The sequence below is a fragment of the Colletotrichum fioriniae genome (genome assembly GCF_027942845.1).
Source record: "Colletotrichum fioriniae strain IMI 355084 chromosome Unknown scaffold_8, whole genome shotgun sequence".
Lineage (NCBI taxonomy): Eukaryota > Fungi > Ascomycota > Sordariomycetes > Glomerellales > Glomerellaceae > Colletotrichum > Colletotrichum fioriniae.
Window position 1 is genome coordinate 1,435,158 of NW_027076844.1, and position 26,464 is coordinate 1,461,621.

Sequence of the window (26,464 nt, forward strand, 5' to 3'; positions counted from 1 at the left end):
TAATGATCTCATCCATTCTATACATCAGTCCTGGTCTCGATCACTTGGCTTCCTCTTAGCATACTGCGGGTGGCTATATCAAACCTGTCACCGCATCTTTCCCAACGTGTGGGTTACATTTTCCTTTCACCAATTGATCTTGGGACGCGTCAAAAAGGGAACATCTTGGACGCAATCGATGGCGTCTTCAATGAGGCTCAGCCCGGCTTGGCCTCTGTGTGTACCTTGGTCTAACTGCCAAGGTACCGTACAGCAGTGTAGTAGCGTGCATCTGTTTCTACGGTGGAATGTTTCGGTGAGACGAATGAGCTGCGGGCATTGTGTGTGTGTGCCATCCTTCGGCCATGCACGCCACGTAAGAGAAGGGCGGCAGAAGAACTTTCTTAGCCTTCTATTGCGCGTGGGCTGATGCGTCGAACGCCACACAGTAGAAGTAGTCGAGTACACAGTAAACCCCAAGCGGGAACGCACAGCCAGGTGGTCGGAACGGCAAGGCAGTTTGCAAGGTCATCTACGGATACCTACTCCGTACTGTCCATAACCTACGGTACTCACTCGTCTGTCCGTTCAGGATGCTCCGTGCCTCTTTTCCCCCTAGGGAAGGATGACCATTCTGTCAGGGGTCAGGGGTTGTTGCGGCGCCTGTGTTCTCCCTTCTCGTCCTTCAAACATTCGGGGACCGGTTCATCTTGCCCCAGAATCTTGGAGCATAGGCTCTTGGGTGGCTTTCTCAGACTACCTGTATGGATACCTTACTCGGGTCAAACGAAGAGCCACTTGGTGACCATGCATTCCTTGGCTTTGGAGTCTTTCTGCCCTCGGCCCCGAGAAAGATTCAGCAAAAAGCACATGCTACTTTTCGATGGGGCAACCATTGAGTTGCTGTCTGCGACAGCAGTCAATGAAAAAACATGAGACCTGGCCAGCATGGTCTGTATGAGTGACTATCTTCTCTCTAAAGTCTAGGCAACTCTTGGCCCAAGGCTTGGCCTAGGACGCGAGATTCAAGTTGAGGTTTCGAAGACATTCGGGTACTCCAACGGACCCTTCGGTCCCCTCCTCCGTAGCTCGACTCCTTCATCTTCTCCACTTCTGTGCCGTCTCCTCCGCCTTCACCTGCTTCTCTAACCTCTCCACCCCATACGCCTCCACGCTTCGTACGGGACCTTCAGCGGCCCAGGGATCGTCGACGTGTCCGCGTATGCCCTGCCACGTTCGCGTTGACTGCTCACCAAGCCCATTTATTCTCACCACTCACACGTGCCGGCGCAAGCGGCAGCTGTCCCCCCGGGTCACTCAACAAGCTTAAACGAGGAATGGCCGGTCTTTTGAGGCTTGTTTGCATAACTGGCTTTGAGCGGATGACTATCCATACTTGAACTTTTTCTTGCCGTTGATCATCTTGCTATGCCCCTGCTGCTGTTGAATCTCCATTTTCTTCATTGCCTCTGATTGTCAACCATATCCACTCTCAGGGGGGATACCCCCAGCTATCCAAGCTTCAGTCAACTGCGATATCCCCTTTAATCATTGCCAGTCCGGAGCTTCATCACGACTTCGTCCAAGAAAAAAGGCCGACGGTCTCATTCATCAACCTGATCGACGTCACTGTACCTTGGTGAAGCTTCAAGGGGCCCGCCATCGTCCAACCTCATAAACCCCCAGCCACACCCTTCCTTCGACCTGTCCGCTAACCGCCTAGCCTACGGATACGCTTGTCACGCTTGTGTCCCGAGCCCCAACTCCTAAAAGGTCCCGGCCACCCTGACCGTTCTTCTATTGTGACACTCGTATCTGGAAAAGACTAGGGGACCAGCCTCCAAAGTGGACAAGTCTCCCAGCAGGTCTCCAAGAGAAAAAAGAGAGAAAAGGACGAACAGACGAAAAACTTGAACTCCACCCTGCTGAAACGCGACGCATTGTCGCCACAAGGCTTAGGACCTCGGGATACCTCAACTCAACTCAACCCGCGACCCCTGCTCTTTGCTCTCTGCCCGTTGGACCTTCGATCTTTCTTCGCCGACATCTTTCGTGTGGTGTGCTTCGCCTCGAGTTTCTATCTGGACAGTCCCAAGGTCACCACACCCGCGTCGTCAACGCCTCTGCAGAAGGACACGGGCTACGGATCGTGTTACTGGTTGCTGCTGTTTGCTGCGGCTGGCCGTCGGAGAACTGTGCGCTCTGCCTCAACCCGGCTTGCATCATTCTACTTTTCTCTCCCTCATCCTCTTTTTTGAGTTCAGCTCCACGGTCAACCCGTGTCTGCCATCTCCCGTCTGGCCTCTTCCTAAGCGGTTGAGGGCAGAGCTGATACGATACGAGTCGTTCTAAGCCGAACATCCGCGAACCCCAGACAGAAGCCTCCCAAGCCCCCCAAACGAACGATCCGTCCATTCATCCAACGTCTCTTCTTCCACCACCACCAATCGCCACTACCTCCATACTTTGTATTTTCTTTATGTCAGCCTACCATCGATCCTGGATGCTTGTTCTCACCTCCTTCGTTCATGCTATTCCGCCCAACACTGCTACCGGGCCATAGGCCGTCTTTTCCGCCGTCCCTCTGCCGTTGAGCGTGCAACATCATTTTCAGACGAAAACGAAACTTTGCGCCGCACGTCTCTCTCATCTCTCTCTTCTCTCAGCTCATCTCACGTAGCACTCCGCCTCATTCAACCTCACCCTCACGAGAGCTATCCGCTCACAGCTCTTTCTCATTCCTTCCCTTTTCCTTTCCTCCCCCTCCCCCTTTCACTCGCATCATACGGCCAGGTCACCGCCGTATAACACATCGCCAAACTGTCTCCATTCCTATCTTCTCCCCCCGGCTCACCCCCGATGCCGACTCCGCCGACTGAGGATGACCGCCAGCGGCGGATCATCCAGTTTGCGGAGGAATGGGGTCTCGAGCCCCCGCCGTCACCGACGCCCCTGACGCGGCCTTCCAGCCCCCCCAGCTTCCGGACCCCGGAGGACGACTTCAAGGCCGAGGAGCTGCTCAAGCGCAAGCAAATGTCACACGGCCGCACAGAGTCCACCACTAACCTGCGGCGCGCCTTCACGGGGAAGAAGAAGTCGTGGGACTACAAGGTCGTCTTTGACACCCTCGACAAGCATGTCGCCGACCGCGGATCGCCCGGTGTGGCGGAGGCTCTCATCACACAGCTCGTCTCATCCGGCGGCGACGTCAACATGGCGCAAAAGGCAAAGACGAGTATCCTACCTCGCCGGAAAAGTCTCGACAGCTTCGGTGAGCGGAGTAAGTTGTTGCAGCACGCCGTGCACAATGGCCAGATCGACATGATTCAGGTCCTGCTACCGCACGCCGACACATTTGCCCTGGACGCCTCATTACCGGTCGCCATGCAGTCTGAAAACGTAGAGGTCGTCGAGCTTCTTCTCCGCTACGGCGCCGGGGTGGCGCATAGCCCCGAGGCTCAGGAGTCGTTCCGCCAGGCCTGCGCGGCGGGCGGACAGGCGGATTTGGTGGGGATCGTTCTCCGTTCAGAGGGCCGGCCACCGACTTCGTGGCTCTCGCAGTGTATGGTGGACGCGACCAAGGCAGGGTGTTTGGAAACCGTGCTTCAACTGAGTCGATCCAATGCCGACGGCGACTATAATCAAGCGGAAGCGCTCAAAGTTGCAATCAGTCAGGGACGTCACGACATTGCTCTTGCGATTCTCATGGGAAACCATCCGCCGAAGCGCCCGGGACTGGACGAGGCTTTCTCAAATTTGCTGGATCACCCGTCGATGAACCCAAGAGACAAGCTTGCAGTTGCCGAGCTACTACTATGCGCCGGCACAGACGGCGATGCACCCGCCATGGCTCTCATCCACGCCGCAGCAGCAGAATTCCAAGACATGGTCAGTCTTCTGGTCAAGTACGGTGTCTCAATAGAGTATCAGGACGCAATGGCCATACGGAAAGCCGTTCAGAACGGACGGGTAGACGTGGCGCACATCATCCTCAGCGGCAATGCGGAACTAAGCGCAACACATGCCTCCGAGTGCGTCGAACTCATACCGAAGAACATGGGTGTAGAGAGCCGCCGGTTATTGTTGGATTTGCTGTTGCGGAGAGGGGCAAACGGAACTGCGCTGCACGACATGCTCATCGAGGCGGCGGAGGCAGGCGATGTTGATTCAGCTAAGCTACTTCTCACCGCCGTCTTCCCCGGAGGACGTCCCATCGCCGAACATGATGTGAAGAAAGGACCGAGATCAATGGTGTATGACCGCCACCAAACCGCATCCGTCGACCATAAGGGTGGTTTGGCCCTGCAGATTGCAGTCATGAGGAGTGATGCGGCGATGGCCAAGGAGCTACTCATGAGCAAACCATCAAGCGACACATTAGCCCAGATCTTCCCTCTCACCAAGACATTATCACGGAAGAACAGGTATCGCATGGTGGAATGTTTCCTCACGAGCGGTCTCGCTGGGCCCATTGTTCACGACGCGTTACAAGAAGCCATTGATGAGGAGCCACCACATCGCGACGAAGACCTAATCGAGCTGTTTCTCAAGTATAACACCGACATCAACACCAACGAGGGTTCAGCTTTGGTAGCTGCTGTGTCGCAAAAGGACGTGAGACTACTCAATGCGCTGCTCAAGAAGAATGTGACACCTCACACTGCCGCTGGCGTATTGCCTAGGATCATTACGACTCAGGATGCTAAGGCGAGGCTGGACATGGCAACGCTGCTTTTGACGTCGGTCCCGGACTTGGACCCGGTCAAGGTCTCACAGGCAATGCTCAATGCGTTGAACTATCGTCCAGCTGATCTGAAGCTTCTGCAACTATTATTGGTGCAGGGCCATGCCGATGTCAATGTTGACAACGGCATTGCCATGGTCTCCGGTAAGTGGTCGTCAACTCAGAAAGAGTAGAAAGAAATCACTAATTCTTCGTGAAAGCAATCCACAGCCATGATCCGCCAGTTCTCGAGACGCTGCTCATGCACGGCAAACCTTCGCACGCAACAGTCAGCAGAGCCGTCAGCGAGTTTGGGCAACTAATCTTCTCAGATACCAAGGCTGCCAAGCTCGAGATTCTCTTGCAAAAGACAAAAGACAAGGCTCCCTTCAACGACGTTCTCGTGAAGGAGGTCCACGCTTTGCTCCAGACCCTCCCCGAGCACCGACAACTCTCCATCGTCAAAGTCCTCCTCAGCGCCGGTGCCGATGTCAACTCTCACAACGCCGCCGCTCTTTGCCATGCCGTAGCCGCAAGCGACACGCAAATCACAGATCTTCTCTTCGCGGCTCGCCCGAACCCAGCGTCGCTCGCATCGGCCTTACCCCACGCTCTGAGAATCGCCGACCCGATGGATCGTCTCGATTTCTCCCAGAAGCTGCTGGACGCGGGCGCGCCGAGTGCCGAGGTGAACAGGGCTCTCGGATTCGCTATCAACACGTACACGAACGACATACCGTTGCTCCGAACCCTTTCTTCCAAGGCCAACACGAGCGACGGAGAGGCCCTGGTTTCAGCAGTCAAGAAGGAACGTCCCGATATCGTCCAACTCGTTTTAGCTCAGAAGCACCCTCTCCCTGTACTCAATGATGCCTTTGCCGAGGCTGCTCTTCTATCGAATCGAGAAGCAAGGGCGGCGATATGCGAGGTGTTGTTGCAGCATGGCGCTTCGGGCTCTGTACTTTCGGATGCCTTACTTGCGGCAGCGGCGGACGGTGACCTCGTCTTGGGTAATCTCCTCGTCAGCCATGGGGCGCAGATTGACGAGGATGCCATCGTTGAGGCTTGTCGCTCGGGCGCCGCCGATGTTCTCAATATGCTGCTCAGCGGCACCACCACACCCAAGCGATCGACCATCGAAAGGGGCTTCCAAGCCGCCACCGAAGTCGGCAACCTCAAGACGCGGGCCGCCATCCTCGAGCCTCTCCTCATCCACGGAGTAGAAGGTGAAGCACTCGACGCGCAGCTCGCATCCGCTGTCCGATTCGGCGAAGAAGGCGATGACCTGGTCAAGATCCTACTGGAAGCCGGCGCGGACCCGAACTACAACAAGGGCGAGGCCATCTGGGCGGCCACGAGGAGTGCCTACCTAAGCAGTCTGAAAATGATGCTAGGCTTGGTCGAACTCGGGACGCGGCTAGTGAGTAAACCATCGAGCGCCTCGTTGAGATCCATTGCCTCCGCCAAATCCCACGCTTCGTTAAAGGGGTCTAACAAAAGGAAGCAACACAAGCCCTCGCATGCCACGCTTAATAGGGCGCTGAGGGCTGCTTGGAAACTTAGCCGCGAACCCCGTGCCGCCGCGATCGATATGCTATTCCGAGCCGGTTTGCCTGTTTCCGACGACTTACACGTAGTACTGAACAACGCGATTAACGAAGAGGAGCTCGATCTCAAGATCATCCGGTCTCTCCTTCGATATGGTGCCTCGCCGATCGCCAACGACTGCCAGACGCTGGTCGATGCGACGAGGAGAGCCTTGGTGAAGCCACTTGCCTTCATGCTTGAGTCCAAAATCTTGTCGGCGGACCTCAACCTCGCCATTAGAGAAGGGTTCACGAGGGAGAACACGGACGCTTGGTTCTCGGAGGCTGGCTTCACCATCCTACACAGCTTCCTGAAAAAGGGAGCCCACGGCGACGGTCTCAGCTCTGTTCTCACCCAGGTTGTCGATCTACCATTGACCGAGAGCGAGCCCGATAGCCTAGCACTCGCCAATGGCTTCGTCGACATCCTCCTCGACCACAAAGTCGACGTCAACTACGCCGACGGCAAGCTATTGCAATCAGCCGCCGCTGCCTGCAACTCCTTCTTAGTCAAGAGGCTACTAGAGAAAAAGCCCAACACCGAATCCATATCCCGATCATTTTACCGTATCTTTGACAATCCGGCCTCGGAAGACGACGCCCTGGAATTAATTGCAATGTTTACTGAATACGCTGACGGAGAGACGAGGCTGGATGTCATGTACATGCCGCCGGACTCGTTGCCCCTGATGTTCCTTGCCCTGCAGCAGCACCCGCGCTCCATCCGAATTACCAAGGCCTTGTTGGATGCCGGATACTACTACGACCAGATGATGCCTTGCAAGGTGATGGAAGATCTTGATGAGGAGCCTATTACGCTCATGATGTGGGCGCTGCTACAGCCGCAGAAGAAGGTTAGCAGTGGCATCGTACAGATGCTCATCGAGACCGGCGCCAAGGTCAATTTTGAGTCGAAAATATCCCAATCCACGCCGCTCATGCTGGCTATCCGGAACCGCCGACCTGACGTCGTCAAAATGCTGTTGTTAGAAGGCGCAGAGGTGGACGTGTGCGACGTGAAGGGCAACACGCCACTTACGCTGTCGACCGAGGTTGGAGGGGACACAGCCATCAAGATGATGTCGAACCTGCTGGCTGCCGGCGCCTCGCGCAACGACGGGTCACTTCACAACTCTGCCCGTGAGCTGAACCTCTCAGCCTGCCAGGTCCTGGTGCAATACGGACACGAGCCCGATTTCCCAAGTACCCTTCATGGAGGCCGGAGTGCACTAGGAGAACTTGCCCGGCATTGCGCGGATAGTGGCGAACTCACTGCCGCACGACAAAAGCTCATGGAAAGGGTCATCAACTTCCTCATCGAGGCCGGTTCCGACACAACCTTGAGATCAGAAGGGAAGTCAATTCTTCTCCTCGCTCTAGAGTCCCGGGATCCCCTCGTCACCTGTCGAACACTCCTCAAGGCGGGCATGTGGAAGTACATCAACAAAAAGTTCAACCACTACTCGGACGGCAAGATGACCTACTCCCCTACAATGTACGTCATGCATGTCCTCCCCAAATCAGACCAGCAAGACGCCCTTATCAAGCTCCTCCGCGCCAACCGCGCCGAGGACGTCTACTACGCCAACATGGGGCCACAACCCGAAGGCGCCGTCGGCATGCCCGAGGACGTCGAAGCTCAAGAACGCACCCGCCGCGCCCGCCTCGACCGCATCAACCTCGAGCAGGAAGACCACGTCCTCTCCATCGCACGCAACCGCGAGTTGGCGACGGTGCAGGCGCAAATCTGGTCCGCACAGGCGGAACTCGAGGATTCTAGACGGCAGCGCGTGGCGCAAGACGAGCTGGTGGCGCTCAACGAGCGCGCGCGCATCGAGGAAGACCACTTCGCGGCCCAGATGCGGCGGAAGCGCAACGAGCGCAGCGCGGACCTGGAGCACCAGGCCGCGCTGACGGAGGCGAGCATCACGCGGGCGCGGGCCGTGGAGCTGGCCGAGTCGGACCTGACGATGGCGAGGCAGAGCATGATGCTCGAGTGGGAGAAGCAGATTGCGACGGAGAAGGTCGACCAGGCCAAGACGCTGAGCGCGATTCGCGTCGCGGAGAGGGAGGACGTGGATCGTCTGGACCGGGAGCAGGAGGAGAGGTTCCGGGCGAGGTTGGCGGAGCAGAGGAGGCTTGTTGACGGGCAGACCAACCTTGCGAGCCAGCTTACCAACGCGGGGGTTAATGGGAGGAGGCAGATTGGGTACATCACTGGGGAGATTAGAGATTAATCGAGAGGGGTGATGGATGGATCTTTGAAGCTTGGCCCTGTGGCTTTGAGACAAGGACATAGGTTTTGGGCGAGGGGGTTGAGCGTGTTTGTCGGTGGGCTAAGTCACAATGTCGACTTACAACTGCGATTGCTACATTACTGCGATATTTCTCGTAACTGGTCTTTCCGCAAAAACAAAAAGTTAGAGAGGGATACGGGTTGGACAGGAACAGGCGTTTGATGGTTTTCCCACTCTTTGTTGGCGGAATGGGCGCATAGGTGGGATTCAAACGGGGCTCTCTCTTGATCAAACCTGGGACTCATTTTGAGAATTTGAACGCATTGAAGCGAATTAATGGAAATACTATTTTCAGGCTCATGACCCCATGTCTTGGAGTTGAAGAATTGACCTTTGAGGCTGTGATACTGCTAAACTTGGATTAAGACGGAATCAGAGTGGACAAAACTCGCAATCATCCCAAAAGGTGCGTAGCTTGCGAATTGTGTCCCGACCCCCCTCCACGACCCTGTTGCCTCTTTCGGCCCCTTTGCTACGAATGGAGTGATTTCCCGATGCTTGGTGAGCAGACGTCAGCTGGGGTGGCCAGACACTGGGCAGGGGGGGCATTCAAACACAGCAACAGAAAGAGGAGCGACGATTCGACAAAGAAGGGGGTTCTGGATCAGAGGCGGTGGCAGTCTGGCAGAGGCGCGAGACAGAACGGAGTCGGGTGCCATCCGATATGGATCCTCCCCATCACAACTCCCGGGTCTTGGCTTCTTTCTTCAACGCCGATCGTCGGATTTTCTGTCAGGGTCGCTGGCGAGATGGGGGGCGTGACACGGTGACACGCATCGGGGGGGACACGCAGTAGGGTCAATATGTGTGGGAGGGAGCCAGTCAGCGACTTCACCTCGCGCGTCCTTTGTACTCGCCTCGTGGAGAATGTTTAAAAAGGCTCATGGTTGTAGTCTGGGCGGATTCTAGTGTCTTGCATTCTGCGACTTTGATGATCCTTTCAGTGGAGAAAGATGGGACTCTTTTTTCCTCTTCAACGAGTTGTGGATTCAAGATTGCATTATTTCGTGCGACGGGAGTGGGAATCGATCCAGGACCGTTGAACCATCGATTCATTGACCACGGGTTTGGAGACTCCAGTCTCTGGTGCGGCCACTGCGGCGGGGACGGTTGACATGACGATCACCTCACGGTATCTGGACGGAAGCTGCGCCGTTGCGTTGCTGCGGATGTCACTGTAGGATGTAGGATGGGGGCATTGTTAGGACATTTTATTCAAGAGGCTGCATGGGAGGATGGTACCCTACCTGGTCTCTTTGCTCGGGCCTCCCTTTTTTCTGGATCGTGGACCAGGGCGCAAAAGAGAGTGGTGACTTACTCGTGGGCTTGCCTCCCGGTTTCCGAGTGACGCTGGACATTCCGACTGTTCTGACTGGCTAATTCAATGACTGTGGACGTATGTGCCTGTATGAATATGGAGCGTACGAAGATGACGGTATGCAATGGGTAGTGGCTTCCGAAACACCGAGTCGAGATACAGGAAATAATGCAGCCTATGCAGGTATCTTGATGGTTGATAGGGAGGTAGGGAGCATAGGTTCGATGGGTCGACTATGATCCATGGGATCATGGTCTTCAATCTCCATGTTCATGATCACGTCAGGATTCCGATATGAAGACGGAGCTTGGGCCTGGAGTTCCCAATCACAACCACAGACGAACTCACGGTTCGTGGCGGTTACCACGTCAATGAGGGGGAAATGTCAAAAAAGGAGGATTGCTGGTCCACGAGGTGAGCAGAATATTCCAAGCCCTCGCGGTTCGAAGCCCTCGCGGTCAAAGCTCCCAACTGAGTTCAGAAGGAAAGGTTGCACCGCACAGTACTCCGTACTGAGGAAAGAAAATAGGAGGCCCTGTCCAATCCGAAAGACGGCTTCGGAATCAAGGCTTTGAGTATCTTTGATCCAGTGAAAGTCTGGCTCTCCCTCATAATCTCTACGGCGCATCGGACACTATCCGCGGGGGCCCAGCTCCCGATAAACCGGCTCAAGGTCCCGATTCCTTGCTTCCGCTGCGGGCGCGTAGTTCATCGGGAGTTTTCTCAGTGGGAGCCGGTGCCCCGATTTCACGTTTCGAGGTGAGATGTCCGGAGCCACGCTGTGCGTCTAGACTTTGCGGATAGAGAGCTTGGCTAGCTCGATGCCCGAGACTGACATGTTGTTTCGTTAAAAGTCAGGATCTCTTGAGCTAGACTTTCCGCCTTTCATGTCTCGCATCATCGATCTTCAGCTGGGCAATCCCCACCAGGCAGTGGAGTTGGCCAACGCAGGGGCGCATACTACTAGTATACTACTCAACTTTTCGCCAACTCCACTGATACAGCACCCATACTCCGTACCTTGGAGGCTTGGAGTGATTAGACGTCCCCATCCTCCATTCCACGGGAGTTTTCAATATGTATCCAGGGGAAATCCCACCTCTTGAGAGGCACCAAGATATTCTTGTCATGTTCCATGATCGCCCATGTCGCCCACTTCCCGCAAATAATTCGGCTCGGGTTGCATAAAGCTGGAACATCCAACAGAGTTGCCTGCCGTTGACCTCTTCTCGCCAAAGCTACTTTGAAAGAAGCTAGACTCTTTAGTCTCGTAGCTTCGTTTGGATGGCACAGTTCGCGTGTAACAACGTGCTTTTAAACTTAAACTAGATAGCCTTCAGAGGGCTGATGCTGTTTTTGTGTTCAGGCTTTCCCACTTGGCGGGCTCGGCAAATTTGTTTCGTCGTTTTGTTCTCTCAAATTAGCCGCCTCGTCTTTTTTGTGAACGTTTGGCACGGGCACGATCTCGTCATCAGAGACACGACTGATTCTTTTCCCGCCGGCCCGGTGCTCTATATGGCGTAAGCACCTGGAATTTTTTTATTGCAATTTGCGACAAACCTGCGTTGACAGCTGTCAGGGAGAGTTTTATCCACTGTGACCTGAGTCAGACGCTCGGAGAATTACTGCTCCAATTTAAGCCCAGTTTGCACATGACATGGGCTCAATACTGCAATGATTCGTGAAGTAAGGTAGTCGTCACCACCAGATAGGTACGCTCACTACGTAGTATGTTAGGTACGACACGCTGCGATTCGGATAATGCATCTTTTGAGGGACTTCAAGGAGTCTGATTATCTGATTCAAATGATGTCCGAGCACACCGGGGATCTCGATATTGGTCTGATTTACGGCGGAGACCAACACGCCAAGTCTTGAGATTGCGGCAGCAATCAGGACAGTGGAAGCTCACACTTCAGCCCCATCCAATTGCTCCATTTCAACAAGAGTAGCCACTGACTGGCATTGCAAGTTCATCAAGTATTGTCGCCTACCGGCAAAAATTCGCTCTCATACGTTGCGACTTACCTAGAATTAGTTGACATATCTGTAGGTTAGCCGGCGACGGCGATAGCTTCATTCAAAAATCGAATAGGAACTCAACCACGTAGGTTCAAGTATTATTGAAGGATCACCAAAGCTTCAAAGTTCCAGGAATTTGAATTCTACCTCGTCCGTATCAACCGGCAAATCTTCCCCTCATTCACGTCGCCCCCATTGCAACGCGAAACCAACATCAGAGCCCACGTGGGTGATTTGGATCAAGGTCTGTGTCCCAATATCACCTCACTAGAAACTGCCAATCACCTGAGGAAGTCACTTGTCATGATCTGAATCGCTACACCACGGCATGGTGCGGCGATGCGGCTTGCTTTTTCAAACCGGAAGACCTGGGATGCGTCCGCGATAGCCGGCTCAGATCTTGCTTTCGGTCTTAAGACGGCGCAATTATAGGCCATGTGAAGCCATTGATGGTGGCTTATGAATCTAGTGAGGCAGAATTTCTCTGCCACTATTGAAGGCATTTAGACCGAGAATTATAACCGTCTCGGGAACTTGACTCGCTGCGATCGAGCAGACAGGATAGTAGCCGATGCGAACGCAACCTCGTGGTGACTGGACAGTGATGTGAGGAGTGGGATGCATTGAACAATGCGACTTGAAGTTTCCTGGCTTGACAGGACACCATTATTGCCTCATTGACGAGTTTGGACGACCCGATGGCATCTTGGCTTCGTCGCATACCTTAGTAAGGGGTGTTGTCACAATCGTCACACGAAGCGCATCTTAGTTCTTAATTCTTTCTGTTAATCGCCAGTCAGTGTTCAGAAAAGAAGAAAGTTTACGGCGCAAAAACTCGCTGAAACACACGGGTCGCCCCCAATGATGTGCGCTACACTGACTCAAGGTCTCGTCGCAGAGCAAGGAACCGGGGTGTTATCGCCTCTCACTTCAGCGACGCGGAATCTTGAGATCGTGGGGTTGCAATCTCCTCTTTTTCCTTTCCTCCCACTCTCTCCTTTCCAGGCTTCAACGTTGTAGATGTGCGTGTCACCGATCACAGGCTTGGCTCCAGTATTCTTCTCTTTCCCGGCGGCAAATCCGTGGCGCATTGGGGAGAAAGACGTGCCTCGTGGGATGTCTTGCCATGGCTCGCTGTTTCGAGGTTAGGCGCCTCGCAGGCGCGCTCTGCATGTCTTAGTTGCATGTGAGACCAGGTTTCTGGACCTGGATGCAATGCTTGCACATGGTTGATCGTACTCCAGAAGGGGAACTAGTCTGCAACTTTGGTGCAAAAGAAAAGGTGTGGAATGGTGACAACGTGGCTGTCCAAGCTCCTGCAGATTGTGAAGACTGGATTTTGGAATGATCCGGGACTTACAGCCTCCACCTGCCTGCCGGGGCCAACTGTTTCTCTGGCCCTTGAAGACTCATTCGGACGACGACCGGGGACATGGGAGGACCACTCGAGGAGGCGGTTTGCGAGCGTCGCTCCTGGTGGGAACTAGTCCAACTAGGGGGGAGGGTTGGGGTTGTATTCGCACGGACGCCTTCAAGTAGGACCAGACAGAGAGATCAGCACGGCATCGTGGGCCGCCGGGGCTTGAGAGCCACAGAGCGAACATGATGCTTGTCCAGCTTTCTTCGCCCACCAAAAACAGTTGTGCAAGCCTTTGTTGTTGCAATCTTCCTGGCGTAGTGGGAAAAGGGGGCATGGTTTCGACTGTGGAGTAAAAGGGAACATGAGAGACAGGACCCTTTTCCAAGTCTACGCCTTGCCTTCCCCGGTCTTATCTGTGCATTCGGCATATGTCAAAGTGGGAACGACGAAGAAACGATGGCCCAGGCCTGTTTTCTCATTCCTGTGAGCAGAATATATTACCACGTCCGTGGAACAGGTCAGATCGTTCTAGAGTCGATCTCTTTTTTGGGACTCGGCGTTTATCTTTCTTTTTCCTCTTCTTCCCACAACCTCGAGAGACATGAATGGAGCTTGCTTCGATTGTGACATCTCATTCGTTTCCGTTTTGACGTCTTGACTTGGCTTTGGCTAGTTGGTGGTCTAGCCCCCCTTTTACGTCAACCTCGACCTACCTAAGCTAATGTCTGGTCTGGGTCCATGGTGATCACCATGGACGGAGCAACAATTCATGCGCTGTATGGAACGGCTGATAACTCGGGCGAGCCAACCCCCTTGGTGAACAAGCCTGCAACTATTCTGGGCGTGGTCATCGCCTTCGCGGTAAGCTCCTAGTTCTTCGAAGACATCTCTTCAACGTGACTAACGACGTTGCCTAGATCTTCTCATGGATGTGTGTCGCATTCCGGATGTATGTGCGGGCCAAGTTGGTTCAGTCATTAGGATGGGATGATTGCTTCGTGATATTATCGTTGGTGTGTAACCCTCTATATACTCATTCAATGACGAATAATGTCTCAAATGAACAATTCAACATAGTTGACCACAACAACTGGATCTGTTGGAATTTGCGTTGGTAGGACCTCATCAAATTCCCCCGTCTCGTCGACGTGAAACTAATTTTCTGATCGATAGCTACCAAATATGGGATGGGAAGACATATCTATACCCTTTCTGCGACAGAAGTCCAGAACTACCTCCGAGTACGAAATAAACCGGCCGATAGTCACCCATGATGTCGACATGCTAACCAAGAACACTTCGCCTTAGACCTTCTACGTTGCAAACGCATCTTACCAAATGTCGACCGCCTTTATCAAAATCTCTCTCCTTTTTCAATACCTCCGCATCTTCGACCGACCATCCTTTCTTCGATCGCTTTGCATCTACCTGATCATCTTTGTCAGCTTATGGGCCACTGCCTACTCGTTTTTGGGATGGGTTCCCTGCGTGCCAGTCGCAGCGTATTGGAACTGGACCATCCCGGCCACACGCTGGGCGTACGGCTCGCTCAATTCTGATATATTCTCGGGAACATATGAGAGCCACTCTTCGGTCAACTTTGCTCTGGACGTTCTGGTGCTCGCCATTCCGGTTCCTCTCTACTTCAGACCCCAACAGTCGCTCAAGTCGAAGTTGAGACTGCTTGCACTGCTGGTCATTGGCATTGCGTGCGTTTTGTCCCCCATCCTCCGCTACAGCGAACGATCACTCTCAAGGATCCCAAGAGCGCTAACACAAGTTACAGCGTCAACGGCGTCTCAGTCGTCCGAGTATACTCCATTATCCAGCACCGATCTGCCACCCGCCCGACATTAGACCCTATGTGGTACGGTCCCCTCAGCATCGTCCTATCCGCTGTCGAAGTCGACCTGGCCATGGTTGCCAGTAGCGTCCCGATATTCTGGCCGGTACTGCGGCAACGATTCCCCGGTATCTTCGTCACCAAGGAGGTTGAGGTCACGAGAGAAGTCCGGAGGCTCGAAAGCGTGGAACTCGAGGACGACATGGAGATGGAGCCGGATCGTAGGTCGCGGGTCGGCAGCGAAGCGAGTCTTCGGCAAGAGAACGTTAATCAAGGAGGAGGAGCGGGCGGACGATATATGGACGAGTTCATTGTGAACCAGGTTGACCCGCTGAGAAAGGCCAAGAGTACGGTCACAGAGGTCAAGGCCGGCGATGAGGTTCAGGGAAGTTGGTGGCAGAAGGGTCGGTTTGGTTAATGAGCGTGAGATGACTGCAGACTTTGCTCATGGCAGATTGGTCAAACACCAGCTTGTTCGGAATGAAAACAGTAATATCCACACGGACCTCTCTGGTCAAGAGCAGATCCACCGCGGGCGGTACGATGTGGCCTCTAACCCAGTGTCCTCCATCTATACTTCTTGCGTGACTTTGCGGGCGCGGCTCTTGGCCAAGTGTAGCTCCAAGACTGGGTACATGAAATACCGCCTTGTTCCTGTTTGGCATCCGTTAGCACTCAAAGCCTCAAAAAAGGTAGCGCAAGACTGAAGGATCTCCATGATACTCTTTGCACAGCCAGGCTTTTCAGCATGGCTGATCCTAAAACTCCCACAGCCATCCTTTATTCAAGGTAAAGTACTACATATGGGGGAGTCCGGTCGTGTTACACCAAAGGTTTGGGTGGCCTATTTCAGGATCTCCCTAGCTGCGTTCAGGCCTACGTCTTCTTAGTCGTCAATGACATGGATATGTGTGAGTAGGCAATCCTGCGGTTCCAAAAAGAGCGATCTGTCCGAAAATAAAAATCCCGAAAGCGAAGTCGTGTAATGAAACTGAGAATAGCATTTTAATGGTCTCAGTCTAAGCGTAGGTAGCTATTGACATTTGACGGCGGAGCTTGAGCTCGATGTATCTATATCTGATTCTATGGCGCAGTGTATTTACAGGGTATCATATTCCTTCAATTTTAGGTTGCGCGGTTGTACCCAGAGCGTCCATCGGTAGTGATATCAGAGGCTTCATCGCGCTTGTTATATCCTGAGCGTCCATCGGTTCCAACAGCAGAGCTTTCCTCACGCTTGTTGTATCCGGACCGTCCATCAGTGGAGGCACTAGCGACCTCCTCGCGACGACTGACTCTAGAAGCTTTATCTTCTACACCAGTGTACCCCGATATTCCATCCGTAGTGGCGTCCGAGATCTCTTCGCGACGGTTATACCCGGAACGACCATCTGTTGTAGCATCAAGAGCCTCGTCGCGCTTGTTGTACCCAGATCGTCCGTCAGTTGTGGCTGATGCGTCATTCGTTCGACGATTGTATCCTGAGCGCCCATCAGTTCCAATAGCAGAAGCGTCTTCTCGCTTGTTGTATCCAGAACGTCCATCAGTCGTGGCGGCTGAGGCTTCTTCGCGACGGTTATAACCCGAGCGGCCGTCAGTTGTGACAGCAGAGGCTTCCTCCCGCTTATTGTATCCGGACCTTCCATCAGTAGTGGCATCAGTCGCCTGTTCGCGACGGTTGTACCCGGATCTGCCATCAGTTGCAGAGTCAGGAGCCTCCTCGCGCTTGTTGTATCCAGATCGTCCGTCTGTAGTGATGTCTTGTTCACGGCGGTTGTACCCAGAACGACCATCCGTGGTGATATCTAATGTCTCCTTGCGGCTGCGCCGGTTATATCCAGATCGACCATCTGTCGTAATAGCTGCAATGTCTTCGCGCTTGTTATAGCCAGACCGTCCGTCTGTAGTCATGACTGGGTCTTCGCTGCGGCGGTTGTATCCGGAGCGACCGTCGGTGGTAATAGCAGTTTCATCACGACGGTTGTACCCAGATCGACCATCTGTAGAGACAGCAGCGTCTTCCTGCAGGCGACTAAGATCTCGGACACGAAGCGCAGCAATACTTGTTGCCCCATGATCTTTGTGCTCGCAGCTCTTAGCATTTTCGGTGATCTGGTGGAACCATCAAGTTAGCGTCGTGAAAGTGCTAAGCCTCAGGGATAGTACAAGCTAGGAGAACTCTAAAGGTGGACTTACTGCTGATAAAATAGTCTCGCCCTTGAGGAAAGATAGGACCAAGATACTGGTTAAGAAAGCTATCAAGAGCACACGTCCAGCTGGGCGTCGGGCAGGAGGGTTACTGGGCATAAGTCCATGGGTCGGCAAAATGGTGTCTTGTTTCATTTTGAACAAAGGATATCAGGAAATCAGAAAAGATCTCTTGACAAAAAAGGGAAAGCTCGCTGTGGCAGATGCGGATATTGTTGCAAAGAGGCAGTGGAGGTCTTCAAGCTGGATCTTATCGTGATACAGAGGCTCAAGTGGGCGAATGACCGAGATGCTAAGTAGTTGTTTGATACTCACGGAGACAGAACACAATGGAACAAAGAGAAGACAGCCTCTTATATATTGCTACATGACTGAACTCCTTTCAACATTCTCGAGGATGCGGTGCGAAAACGAGATGACTGGAGAGTTGAGGCGTAGGAGGCACAGTCACGAAGTACGAAGTACGAAGATACTTACCGTCGACCCTCTTAGTCTGGGCAGCAATACGACACAGCCGCTGCAGCCCTATGCAAGTTGCCATGAGCCATCAAGTCGAGACATGCAGTGCAACTGGGCTTGATCCGGTTCCTCATGAAGGACTGAAGGGTTGCCTAAACTAAAGTGGAAACAAGATTCAGACTCGGCCCCCACGAAACTGACCGGTGAGATCGCGGAAGTGGTTGTGTTCGCCGCACCCTGTTCAAGTCCGTGGTGACCGGTGTTCCACTAGGTGCCAAGCCCGAGCCTCATAGGTCGCCCTACAGCCTGCTGCAGTGCTGCCAATGCTGAAGGATTTGGCCTCGCCATCATCGGCCGGAGATGCCCGGCGAAGAAGACGGAATGCGAGCCTGCCTAGTGTTCCAGCTCCTTGTCGGCGGAAAGGCCCTTAACCTTCTTCGGGGACTGGAAAACCAGGGTTCGCGCCCGTTCCAGGGGTTAACCAACGGTGTTTCTAGGGTTTCTTTGGGGAGAAGCGGCCCCCAACAGGAGACAAGGGGGGCGGCTGACTGGCGGCCGTAGACCCAGCTATAGGCCTTGAAGCTGGAGGATGATGTCAATTCGAGGTTGTGATTGGTGTAGGAATGTGATGAGTCTGCTTATCCGGTGCGATCATATTTCTCAATTGCTCCTTGCCTGGACCTCGGCCAAGTCTGCGCCGCACTGCTCCGCCTCCGTTAGTAAGAACACGATGATGCAGTCATGTCTTGGGCTCATTGAATAAGGCTATCTAGTTTAGGGGACAGTATGTTGTTGCCTGACAAGATGGGGCATACAAAAAAGACGCCATGGGTTAAGACTCCTGAGTGGGCTGCTCGACAACTGCATGGCAAGTTCCAACAGTTGGAAGATGGTGTCCACATGACCTTTTTGCGATAGCCGAGATATGCATGAGGCCAGACTAGCCATGTCTTGTCGCGGATGCGGAGGCACCCTCCGACATGATAATCAAGGCTCATCTAGCCTTACCACCATTGTCCGTCACTACGATATTTTGGCTCCTTCTAAACATGTATGAAGCGATGTTGCAGAGTTGGTTGTGCAAAAGTACCACAAAAGTACCATTTATCACTTACTATAGAAAAGAACGGGGAACTCTGGGAAATCTGATTGGTCGAAAAGACTGCCTAATCGACGAGTAAAGCTCTCAGAGTGTCGTCCGATGCTGACAGGCGAAGGATTCGGTTTACTAGGATTCTGGCAAGCCTGTAACAATATCACACTGCATCTGGTCACGCAATAGGAAGGGAAATAATATCAAGTCTGTCATCCATTCGTTTCTCATCTATTTTTAAGCCGAGGGTAGGCTAGGTATCCACGGTTGGAGTAACACCCCCTCGTAGGAGTCAGTCCCTCGGGTGCATCTTCCTTAGAAATGGGAGCCGCCACCGCAGGGTCCGTCGTGGGAGTGACCGGTCAACTCAGCAGCACGCTTGAGGTGCTGAGCCGTGTCTGCAGCCCACCTGCGCTTCTTCAACTCAACAGCAGGAAGGGTTTCCCAGCTCATGGCGTATTTAGCGACACTGTGAGCGATGGCCTTGGTGTTGATAAGGTAAGCATCGTTGTCCAGGTTGGTAATGTCGTCGCCGATCAAGTGATAATTGACGTCGTAGGCAACACCAACCTCGCCACCAAACAGCGCGGCCTCAGCCTCCGTCTTAAGGCCCTCTGCTCCAGTAAACAATCCACCAGACGGGATGCCGTTCTCGATGAAGCCGGCGTAGTCGGAGCGGCCGTTAAACTCAGTGGGTACATGGCCCAGACCCTTGGACTCAAAGAACTCCTCGAAGTCCTTCTCAATGACATCGGAGCCGGCGGGGCCAGTGAAGTTGAAGGCACTGCCGTCGCCATCGTAGATGGCGAGCTTGGGGTTGGGGCTGGCGATCATGTCGAAGTTAAGGTATGCTCGGATCTTTGAGATTTCCTCCTCAGAACTGTTGAGCGACTTAACATAGAAGTAGGAGCCAAGTTTGCCGTACTCCTCCGCGCCCCAAAATCCAAGTCGAACTGCGTTCTTGGTGGTGAACTGGGTGAGGGCCTTGGCGACGGTGAGAACACCAACGGTACCGGAACCATCGTCGCTGGAAGTGAACCTTGGTTAGTTCCTCTCTCTGATCGTATCTCAGAGTGGTTTTAACTCACTTAATGCCGGGGCCGGCAAAAACAGAGTCGGAGTGGCCTCCGATCATGAGAACATTGTCGTGGTCTCCGCCTCTCGTCTCCGCGATGACGTTATAATTGACACGGTTCTCGATGATGGAGATAACATTGAGATCAAGAGTAAGCTCCTGGCCAGCTGCAAGGGAGGCAACAAGGGTCTGTCCCTCCTCGCGGGTAATGCCCACGGTCGGGGCGTAACCATCCGAAGCCGCGCCGAGGGTTCCTGAAAGCGCGCCAACGTCGTTGTTGTAGATGATGGCACCAACAGCGCCAGCAGACTTGGCAAGCGTAGCCTTGACCGCAAAGTTGCAAGTGCCTCGCGACACGAGCGCAACAGCACCAGAGACTTCGGCAGGGTAGTCCGACGCCTCGCAGCCAAGGTTAGCCACATTGACCAAGGTAGCGCCAGTCAGAGTTCCGCCGGGTGTGTACGTCAGGGGACGGGCGTCAATGGCATCACCTGCGACGGAGAGGGTCGCCTTGGCTCCGGCGAATGCCTCGGTGAAAGGCTGCTTGTAGACGTCGTAGTAGTCGAGCTTCTCAAGCTCCTCGACAAGCCAGTCTACGGTCGCATTGTGACCGCCACCACCAAAGGCCCGATTTCCCTCATGGGCGTCCGCAATATCTTGGAGCTTCTGGGAGCCGGCGAGGAGGTCTTTGATGTTGATGAGCTCCTGGAGCTTCTCGGACTCGACGTAGGGCTTGCACTTGACGGCGCTGACTAGCGCCGGCACGGCCAATGCGAGAGCAGCCGTCTTCATCTTGCGGACTGTCACTACACGACTGGTGGGGTCTTGCCCAAGGTTTGGAGTTGCCTTGTGGTGGCTGGTAAACGAGAACTTGCGAGCGGACGAGCGAGGAGGTGTTCCCAACAAGCTGGTTGGATAGCAGCGACTCGTTGGCCTTTTAGACTTCCCTCAACCACGGAACTGGAAGCGACGCATGTCTTCGCTCGCGTGATCAACGCCAAGGCGATAGATAAGGAAGCTGGTGATGTTGCCAGCAGCTCACCGACCGGAGCCACTGTCAGTTAAGCTCGACGCGTACTAGGCTCACCAGAAACGCGGGGACGTGAGACTTAATGAGGAAGCCCAGAGCCAATATTTTCTTCTGCTCCATTACGACTCTATCGCGACCTGCCTGATCCAGGAACGCCCGTACGCGCCAATGCGATTGCGCAGCTCGGTTACGCCGTGGAACTTCTTGGCATTGCAACCCAATAAGGTTGAGCCGCCGATAGGCCAATGACAATGACACAAGGTACGAGCCACACTTTTCCATGATTCATTCCTCGTCGTGAGAGACGATACCCCATGTTGGCATATGTGAATTCCTGGTTGAACCTGTGAGACCAGACGGTTGTTTAGAGCCGTTATGTTTACAAAAGAGCCTCGGCTATCATGCTGTTAATACTTCACTCGCTGACTTTAGGGACGAATCCTGATTCGTTGATCTTGCAGAAACGGTAGCATGCTTGAACGCAGTTTGTCAAGGCACAGACAGTGAATAATTGCGTGGCAAATGGTACGATGTTAATCGTCGTAGGTCCGTGTCTTCGGAGTCTGTGGATTCATATTCGGGCCATCTGCCATCTGATAATGGAGTGTGCCGCACCAAGTTAGCATCACGTGAAATAAGTAAAAATCATCGTCCGGCTTACATCATTCTTCACTCATTTATATTTTGATGGCTTTTACCGTCGATATCTCCCGTCTGTTTTCTGATTGCTACAGTGTGTCTGAGTGCAGGTTGATCGTTGCGTTAGAGAACACCGCATCAGGGAGCACTGAAGCAGAAATGTTCATCAAGCGCGACCTCATCTAGGGGCATTAATTGAGTTTGGTGTGACAGGCGAGCTACTGTAAGGTAAAAACTTGAATCGGCCTTTTCCCAGACGCAAATATGCCTTCAGGCTTGCGAAAATAAGGTTGGGTTTCTCAAGGTTGCATTATTCAGATTGAGTTGGAGATCAATGCGCTAAGGCTGTTGTCCTCCGATTTTGCCGACTGCTTTGTCATGATTAAGGACTGCGCGCTAATGTTGACTCCAAAGTGAATCTTGGACCGCGAAAATATCAATCGGAGAACAAGAACAAAGAGCCCGTTGAAATAATTCCAAAACTTTGCGAAGCCGACGATGAGCTTGCAGACTTTAATCTGCAAGAAGCTATGACCTCGGCAACCCGGCCAGCCGCTAAGCCAGACGCGAACTGCGGCTCGTGGAGGATCCGGGAAAGTAGTTCATGTACGAGACCATAGAAACCAGGGGTTCAAGCCACAAAATGGACTAACGTTGAAGATCGACATTTGAACAAGGGGCTCGGATGAGAGCCGTTGCAACGGACTCACAACTAAGATGAGCTGGCCATCAATGTTTGGACGAACGGAAAGAGCGGAAAGCCCTCGCTATCCAATCGCTGCTTGTATATTAAACATCTTGAACCCTCGGAAATCTGTAAGGGAACTCTTACTTGATGACCTGAAGTTCTTGCCCCAGTTGGATGCCGATTAAGTCTTTACACACTTGTGTGAAACAGTCAGTTCCATCGGTCTGTATTGTCTTATTCATTTGTCTTCAGATGACCCCGGGAAAGTTGTAAAAGATGCAATTTTCTTTGATAATATTTGGCTCAATGCCTATTGCATATGCACTTCCGACTTTTCCTGGCGGCGGCAGTGGGTGCCCGTTCCAGTCAATGCTACCATCAGCAATTTCAGTGCCAGGCTATGATGCAGCATGCCAGCTAAAGCTTAACCATTTCACGTGGACACCCCCAGGTCCTGGAGACTGTGAGTCACGCCTTGATCTGTTCGAATCAAGTCTTCCTTGCTGACGAGCTACTCAGTACGCGCGCCCTGCCCAACGCTAAATACTCTCGCCAACCATGGCTTTCTGCCTCACGATGGCCGCAACATCACTCTTGATGTCGTCATAAAAGGTCTCAAAGATGCGATGAACATTGGAGAAGACCTAGCTACGGCGGCATTCACGCCAGCACTGAAGTTGAACTCAATACCCAACGCAAATGTGAGGCGATATACCCGTATCTGTATTATCAGGTATTTTTCAAATCTGTACTGATCAACTTCACGCATTATTCAGTTTATCGACCTAGATATGCTGAACAGGCACAACGTAATCGAACACGATGGCAGCCTATCACGTCGAGACATGTACTTTGACCCGTCGAATCGATTCGACAAGCCAACTTTCGACGCTTTCGTTGCCTACTTCGGCGATGCAACAACGATAAGCACAGCCGACATGGCCAATGCCCGTGCAAGGCACGCTCTAGCTATGAGTCGTATCAACCCAACATTTACTCTTCCCGAATCCTCCGTCCCTTTGTTCTTAGGCGAAGCATCCTTAATGTTAGCTCTATGGGGCTCTCCGAGCAAGCCGGTAGCCAACAGAGCGTTTCTCGAATACTTTTTCCGTAAGACTTATTTATACCCTCAACTATGGAAGGATTCATTCGTCTTTCAAGTGCTAAGATTGAATAGGAAACGAGAGATTACCTGTACTGATCGGTTGGGTTCCGAGCGATACCCCCATCACCTCAGCCATCATTTCGCAAATCGCAAACGACATCGCCAAGCAGACACCTTCAGATGTTCCTTTGACTTATTCAGCACAGCATTCCTGAGAATGTACCATAAGAAGAAGTTGATGGCCTGATAATCTGGGAGCAAATGTGCAATATCTTGGGTGTGATGTATGCGCGGATGAATGGAATTCGCGCATTGAAAGGGAAATGAGGACCAAACGGGGATGACTAAGTGGTTGGAGTCATTATAAGTACAATACATTGATACCTAAGTATAATAAAGCACGACAAAAGCGTGTAAAAGCCACGAAACACGCCTGAGTATGAATTCATTCATGTTCTTATTCTGCAGGTTTCAATCCACTTTCCACTGCATGTCTTTGACTTCCGCGAGCACCTGGATCCATTGTTTCATCATCATCCCATAGTATTCACGTGAATCTCTAATTCCACCTGAAGTGTCTCGCCTTGAGCTACCCCGGACGCTAGACGCCAGACACCTACGTAGAAACTTTCCGAATCTTGGGCAACTCGCAAGGACGATCTCCATCACAAATATATGCCTGGCATCGTGTTACAAGATGCCATATTGATCAAAGGTCATAAAACCAGGGAATACAATGAAACTTGCAGATTCCAAACAAAAAAGGCAGAGAGGCGGAGAGTTTAACGCCAGACGGCTGCACGCTGCAATGATACATAGAGATGAGTATGACAAGAAGAATATCGACTACATGTAGGGACTAAATTACTATAGGTTATGTAGTATTTGAGAATATCTCTTTGTTTTTTGAAAAAGTGGCGTGAGATCCTGGATAGGCGAGGAAAACTATTTTAGCGGCAAGCTGCTGAACGTACAAGGACACTGCCGAATGGCCGACTTAAAATGAAGTTTTAAGTAGAATCACATTTGCGGCCACTTAATGGTTGGTAACGCAATGCAGATGCTCCCTATTCTCTGCTTGTGACTAAGAAATAACAAAATAAAGTAGGCAGCATTCACTCAAGGGAACTCGCTTACTCAAATAAGGTATTTGATAGACTTTGACTCTCCGCTAACTCCATTTACATTTTACATTTCCGAAAATGTCGGTTAAATCGGCTCTGAAACGGCGAGACTAGCCATGGTTCCGGCATGAGATGGACAAGGGTGGAACGCAGCGTGGTGGGATGCCAAGGTCGTTGGGTCATCGTATAAACCCGAAGCAGAAACTTGTCCGAGCCGGTTCCGTTGCCGGGACCCTAATCGAAAACCCGAAGTGCCGGAGCAGAAACGCACGGCAATAATCTTGGCATAATCTTTAACAATTGACATTTGAAAATTCGACGCTGTAAATGGTCATTTGAGAAGGGGAAGACTCGAGGGTGGAGGGGCCGTTCATGATTCAGCCGATTCTATTATGAGTTAGTCCACACTGTCGCTTACCTGCTATCATTAGCGCTGACCAGCAATGCAACGCTGTTACCAGCATGTCTGGGGTTCTAGTTCGATCCATGCTGGCTCGTTTGAGGTTCAGCATGTCACGACCTCGGGAAAGGGCCACGACAGCCAACCAACAATTTATCCACCATGCGGACATGGTCAGGGTTAAAGACGCTTCTTCACGTTGGAGTCAACGCATCCACCACTTAATCAATACCGCCTGGGCATCAAGCCTGTCAACTTGTTCGCCTCCCGGCCGATGTGCCTCTTTAGAACTTCTCGGAAGCGTGCCGTTATCATCCCACCGCGCCGGCGCTATTTTGACATGGATAACAAAAGGTTACCCGTCGGCACTGAAATTGAAGATAAATAATAATTACCACGGTACAGAGTAGTCATCGCGGTTCCCTTTTCTCTCCGACTTCCTAGTACTCTCAAGCCCACGAAACTTCGCATCCCAGCTCACCCTGCGCCAGGAAAACCGCCGACCACATCGCAATGCGTGTCTTCAATGTCTTGGCGGCGCTGATTCTCTACGGAGCGACTGCTCTCGCCTCTGAAGGCGACGAGTTGTCGGAGGTCCAGGCTCAGGCTATCGAAGCTCTTCAAGCGGCCGAGGGCAAAGGCACTTTTGGCAAGAGGAACTCGTGCACACTCTTCAACGCGTGTGTTCGACGGGACTGGTACGTGATTGCCCGACTGGAACCAAGGTCCATTCACTGATCACATCAACAGGAACTCGCTTTCCGGATCCGAAAAGAAGGCTTACACCAGTGCCGTCAACTGCCTATTGACGAAGCCTTCCAAGCTTACGGATTTCGCCCCCGGTGCTCGCAGCCGATATGACGACTTCGTTGCTGTCCATATCAACCAGACCTTGAGTATCCACGGGACCGGTAACTTCCTCACGTGGCATCGTTACTTTACATGGGCCTACGAGAATGCTTTGAGGCAGGAATGTGGTTACAATGGTTATCAACCGGTGAGTACTTTAGATGGCGTTGAACGACAATCGGGATTACCGTGACTAACGGTGTGTGTGCTAGTACTGGAACTGGCTTTCCTACCGAGAGGATCCTTCCAAGGCGCCCATGTTCGATGGCAGCGAGACTAGCATGAGTGGCAATGGTGCCTACAAATATCACAACGGCAGCACGTCCGGCGGCGGTGTTTATATCCCCTCTGGGGAGGGGGGTGGTTGTATCACAAGCGGCCCTTTTGCCAAGTGAGCCTCCTTTCCGACCAAAAGAGAAGAACATAAGACTGACTACTTGCTCAAGCATGACTCTTCATCTTGGCCCTGTCAGCCCTGGTATCGATGGTCTGGCAGTCAACCCCGGTGGCCCTCTGGCCTATAATCCTCGTTGTCTCTCGAGAGACATCAGCGCTTGGACATCCCAGCATTGGATGACTCCTGAGAATGTGCTGAACCTCACTGTGGGCGCTGCGGCAGAAAACGTTTTGACGTTCCAAAACGAGCTCCAGGGCCGCTTTGGTGAT

The 26,464-nt window shown here is 52.7% G+C and overlaps 5 protein-coding genes across 5 annotated transcripts; 3 read left to right on the plus strand and 2 right to left on the minus strand.

The window, feature by feature from the left end:
• Positions 1 to 2,838: 2,838 nt before the first annotated feature.
• On the plus strand, positions 2,839 to 8,525 carry N0V96_007184 (uncharacterized protein; the record flags this gene model as incomplete). The annotated part of the gene is made up of 2 exons (XM_053198150.2): positions 2,839 to 4,867; positions 4,924 to 8,525. The coding sequence occupies 2 exons, from the start codon at positions 2,839 to 2,841 to the stop codon at positions 8,523 to 8,525; spliced, it is 5,631 nt and encodes a 1,876-aa protein (XP_053044348.2).
• A 5,510-nt stretch (positions 8,526 to 14,035) lies between these two features.
• N0V96_007185 (uncharacterized protein) lies at positions 14,036 to 15,546 on the plus strand (the record flags this gene model as incomplete). Its single annotated transcript, XM_065757950.1, has 4 exons — positions 14,036 to 14,146; positions 14,203 to 14,216; positions 14,869 to 14,958; positions 15,072 to 15,546. The coding sequence occupies 4 exons, from the start codon at positions 14,036 to 14,038 to the stop codon at positions 15,544 to 15,546; spliced, it is 690 nt and encodes a 229-aa protein (XP_065613473.1).
• Positions 15,547 to 16,253: 707 nt separating this feature from the next.
• Positions 16,254 to 17,471, minus strand: N0V96_007186 (uncharacterized protein; the record flags this gene model as incomplete). Its single annotated transcript, XM_053198152.2, has 2 exons — positions 16,254 to 17,240; positions 17,325 to 17,471. 2 exons carry the CDS (start codon positions 17,469 to 17,471, stop codon positions 16,254 to 16,256), a joined length of 1,134 nt encoding a protein of 377 aa, XP_053044350.1.
• A 1,732-nt stretch (positions 17,472 to 19,203) lies between these two features.
• Positions 19,204 to 20,755, minus strand: LAP2_2 (Leucyl aminopeptidase yscIV; the record flags this gene model as incomplete). The annotated part of the gene is made up of 2 exons (XM_053198153.2): positions 19,204 to 19,915; positions 19,977 to 20,755. 2 exons carry the CDS (start codon positions 20,753 to 20,755, stop codon positions 19,204 to 19,206), a joined length of 1,491 nt encoding a protein of 496 aa, XP_053044351.2.
• A 4,707-nt stretch (positions 20,756 to 25,462) lies between these two features.
• On the plus strand, positions 25,463 to 26,193 carry N0V96_007188 (uncharacterized protein; the record flags this gene model as incomplete). The annotated part of the gene is made up of 3 exons (XM_053198154.2): positions 25,463 to 25,647; positions 25,700 to 25,946; positions 26,011 to 26,193. The coding sequence occupies 3 exons, from the start codon at positions 25,463 to 25,465 to the stop codon at positions 26,191 to 26,193; spliced, it is 615 nt and encodes a 204-aa protein (XP_053044352.2).
• Between the last annotated feature and the right edge of the window lie 271 nt (positions 26,194 to 26,464).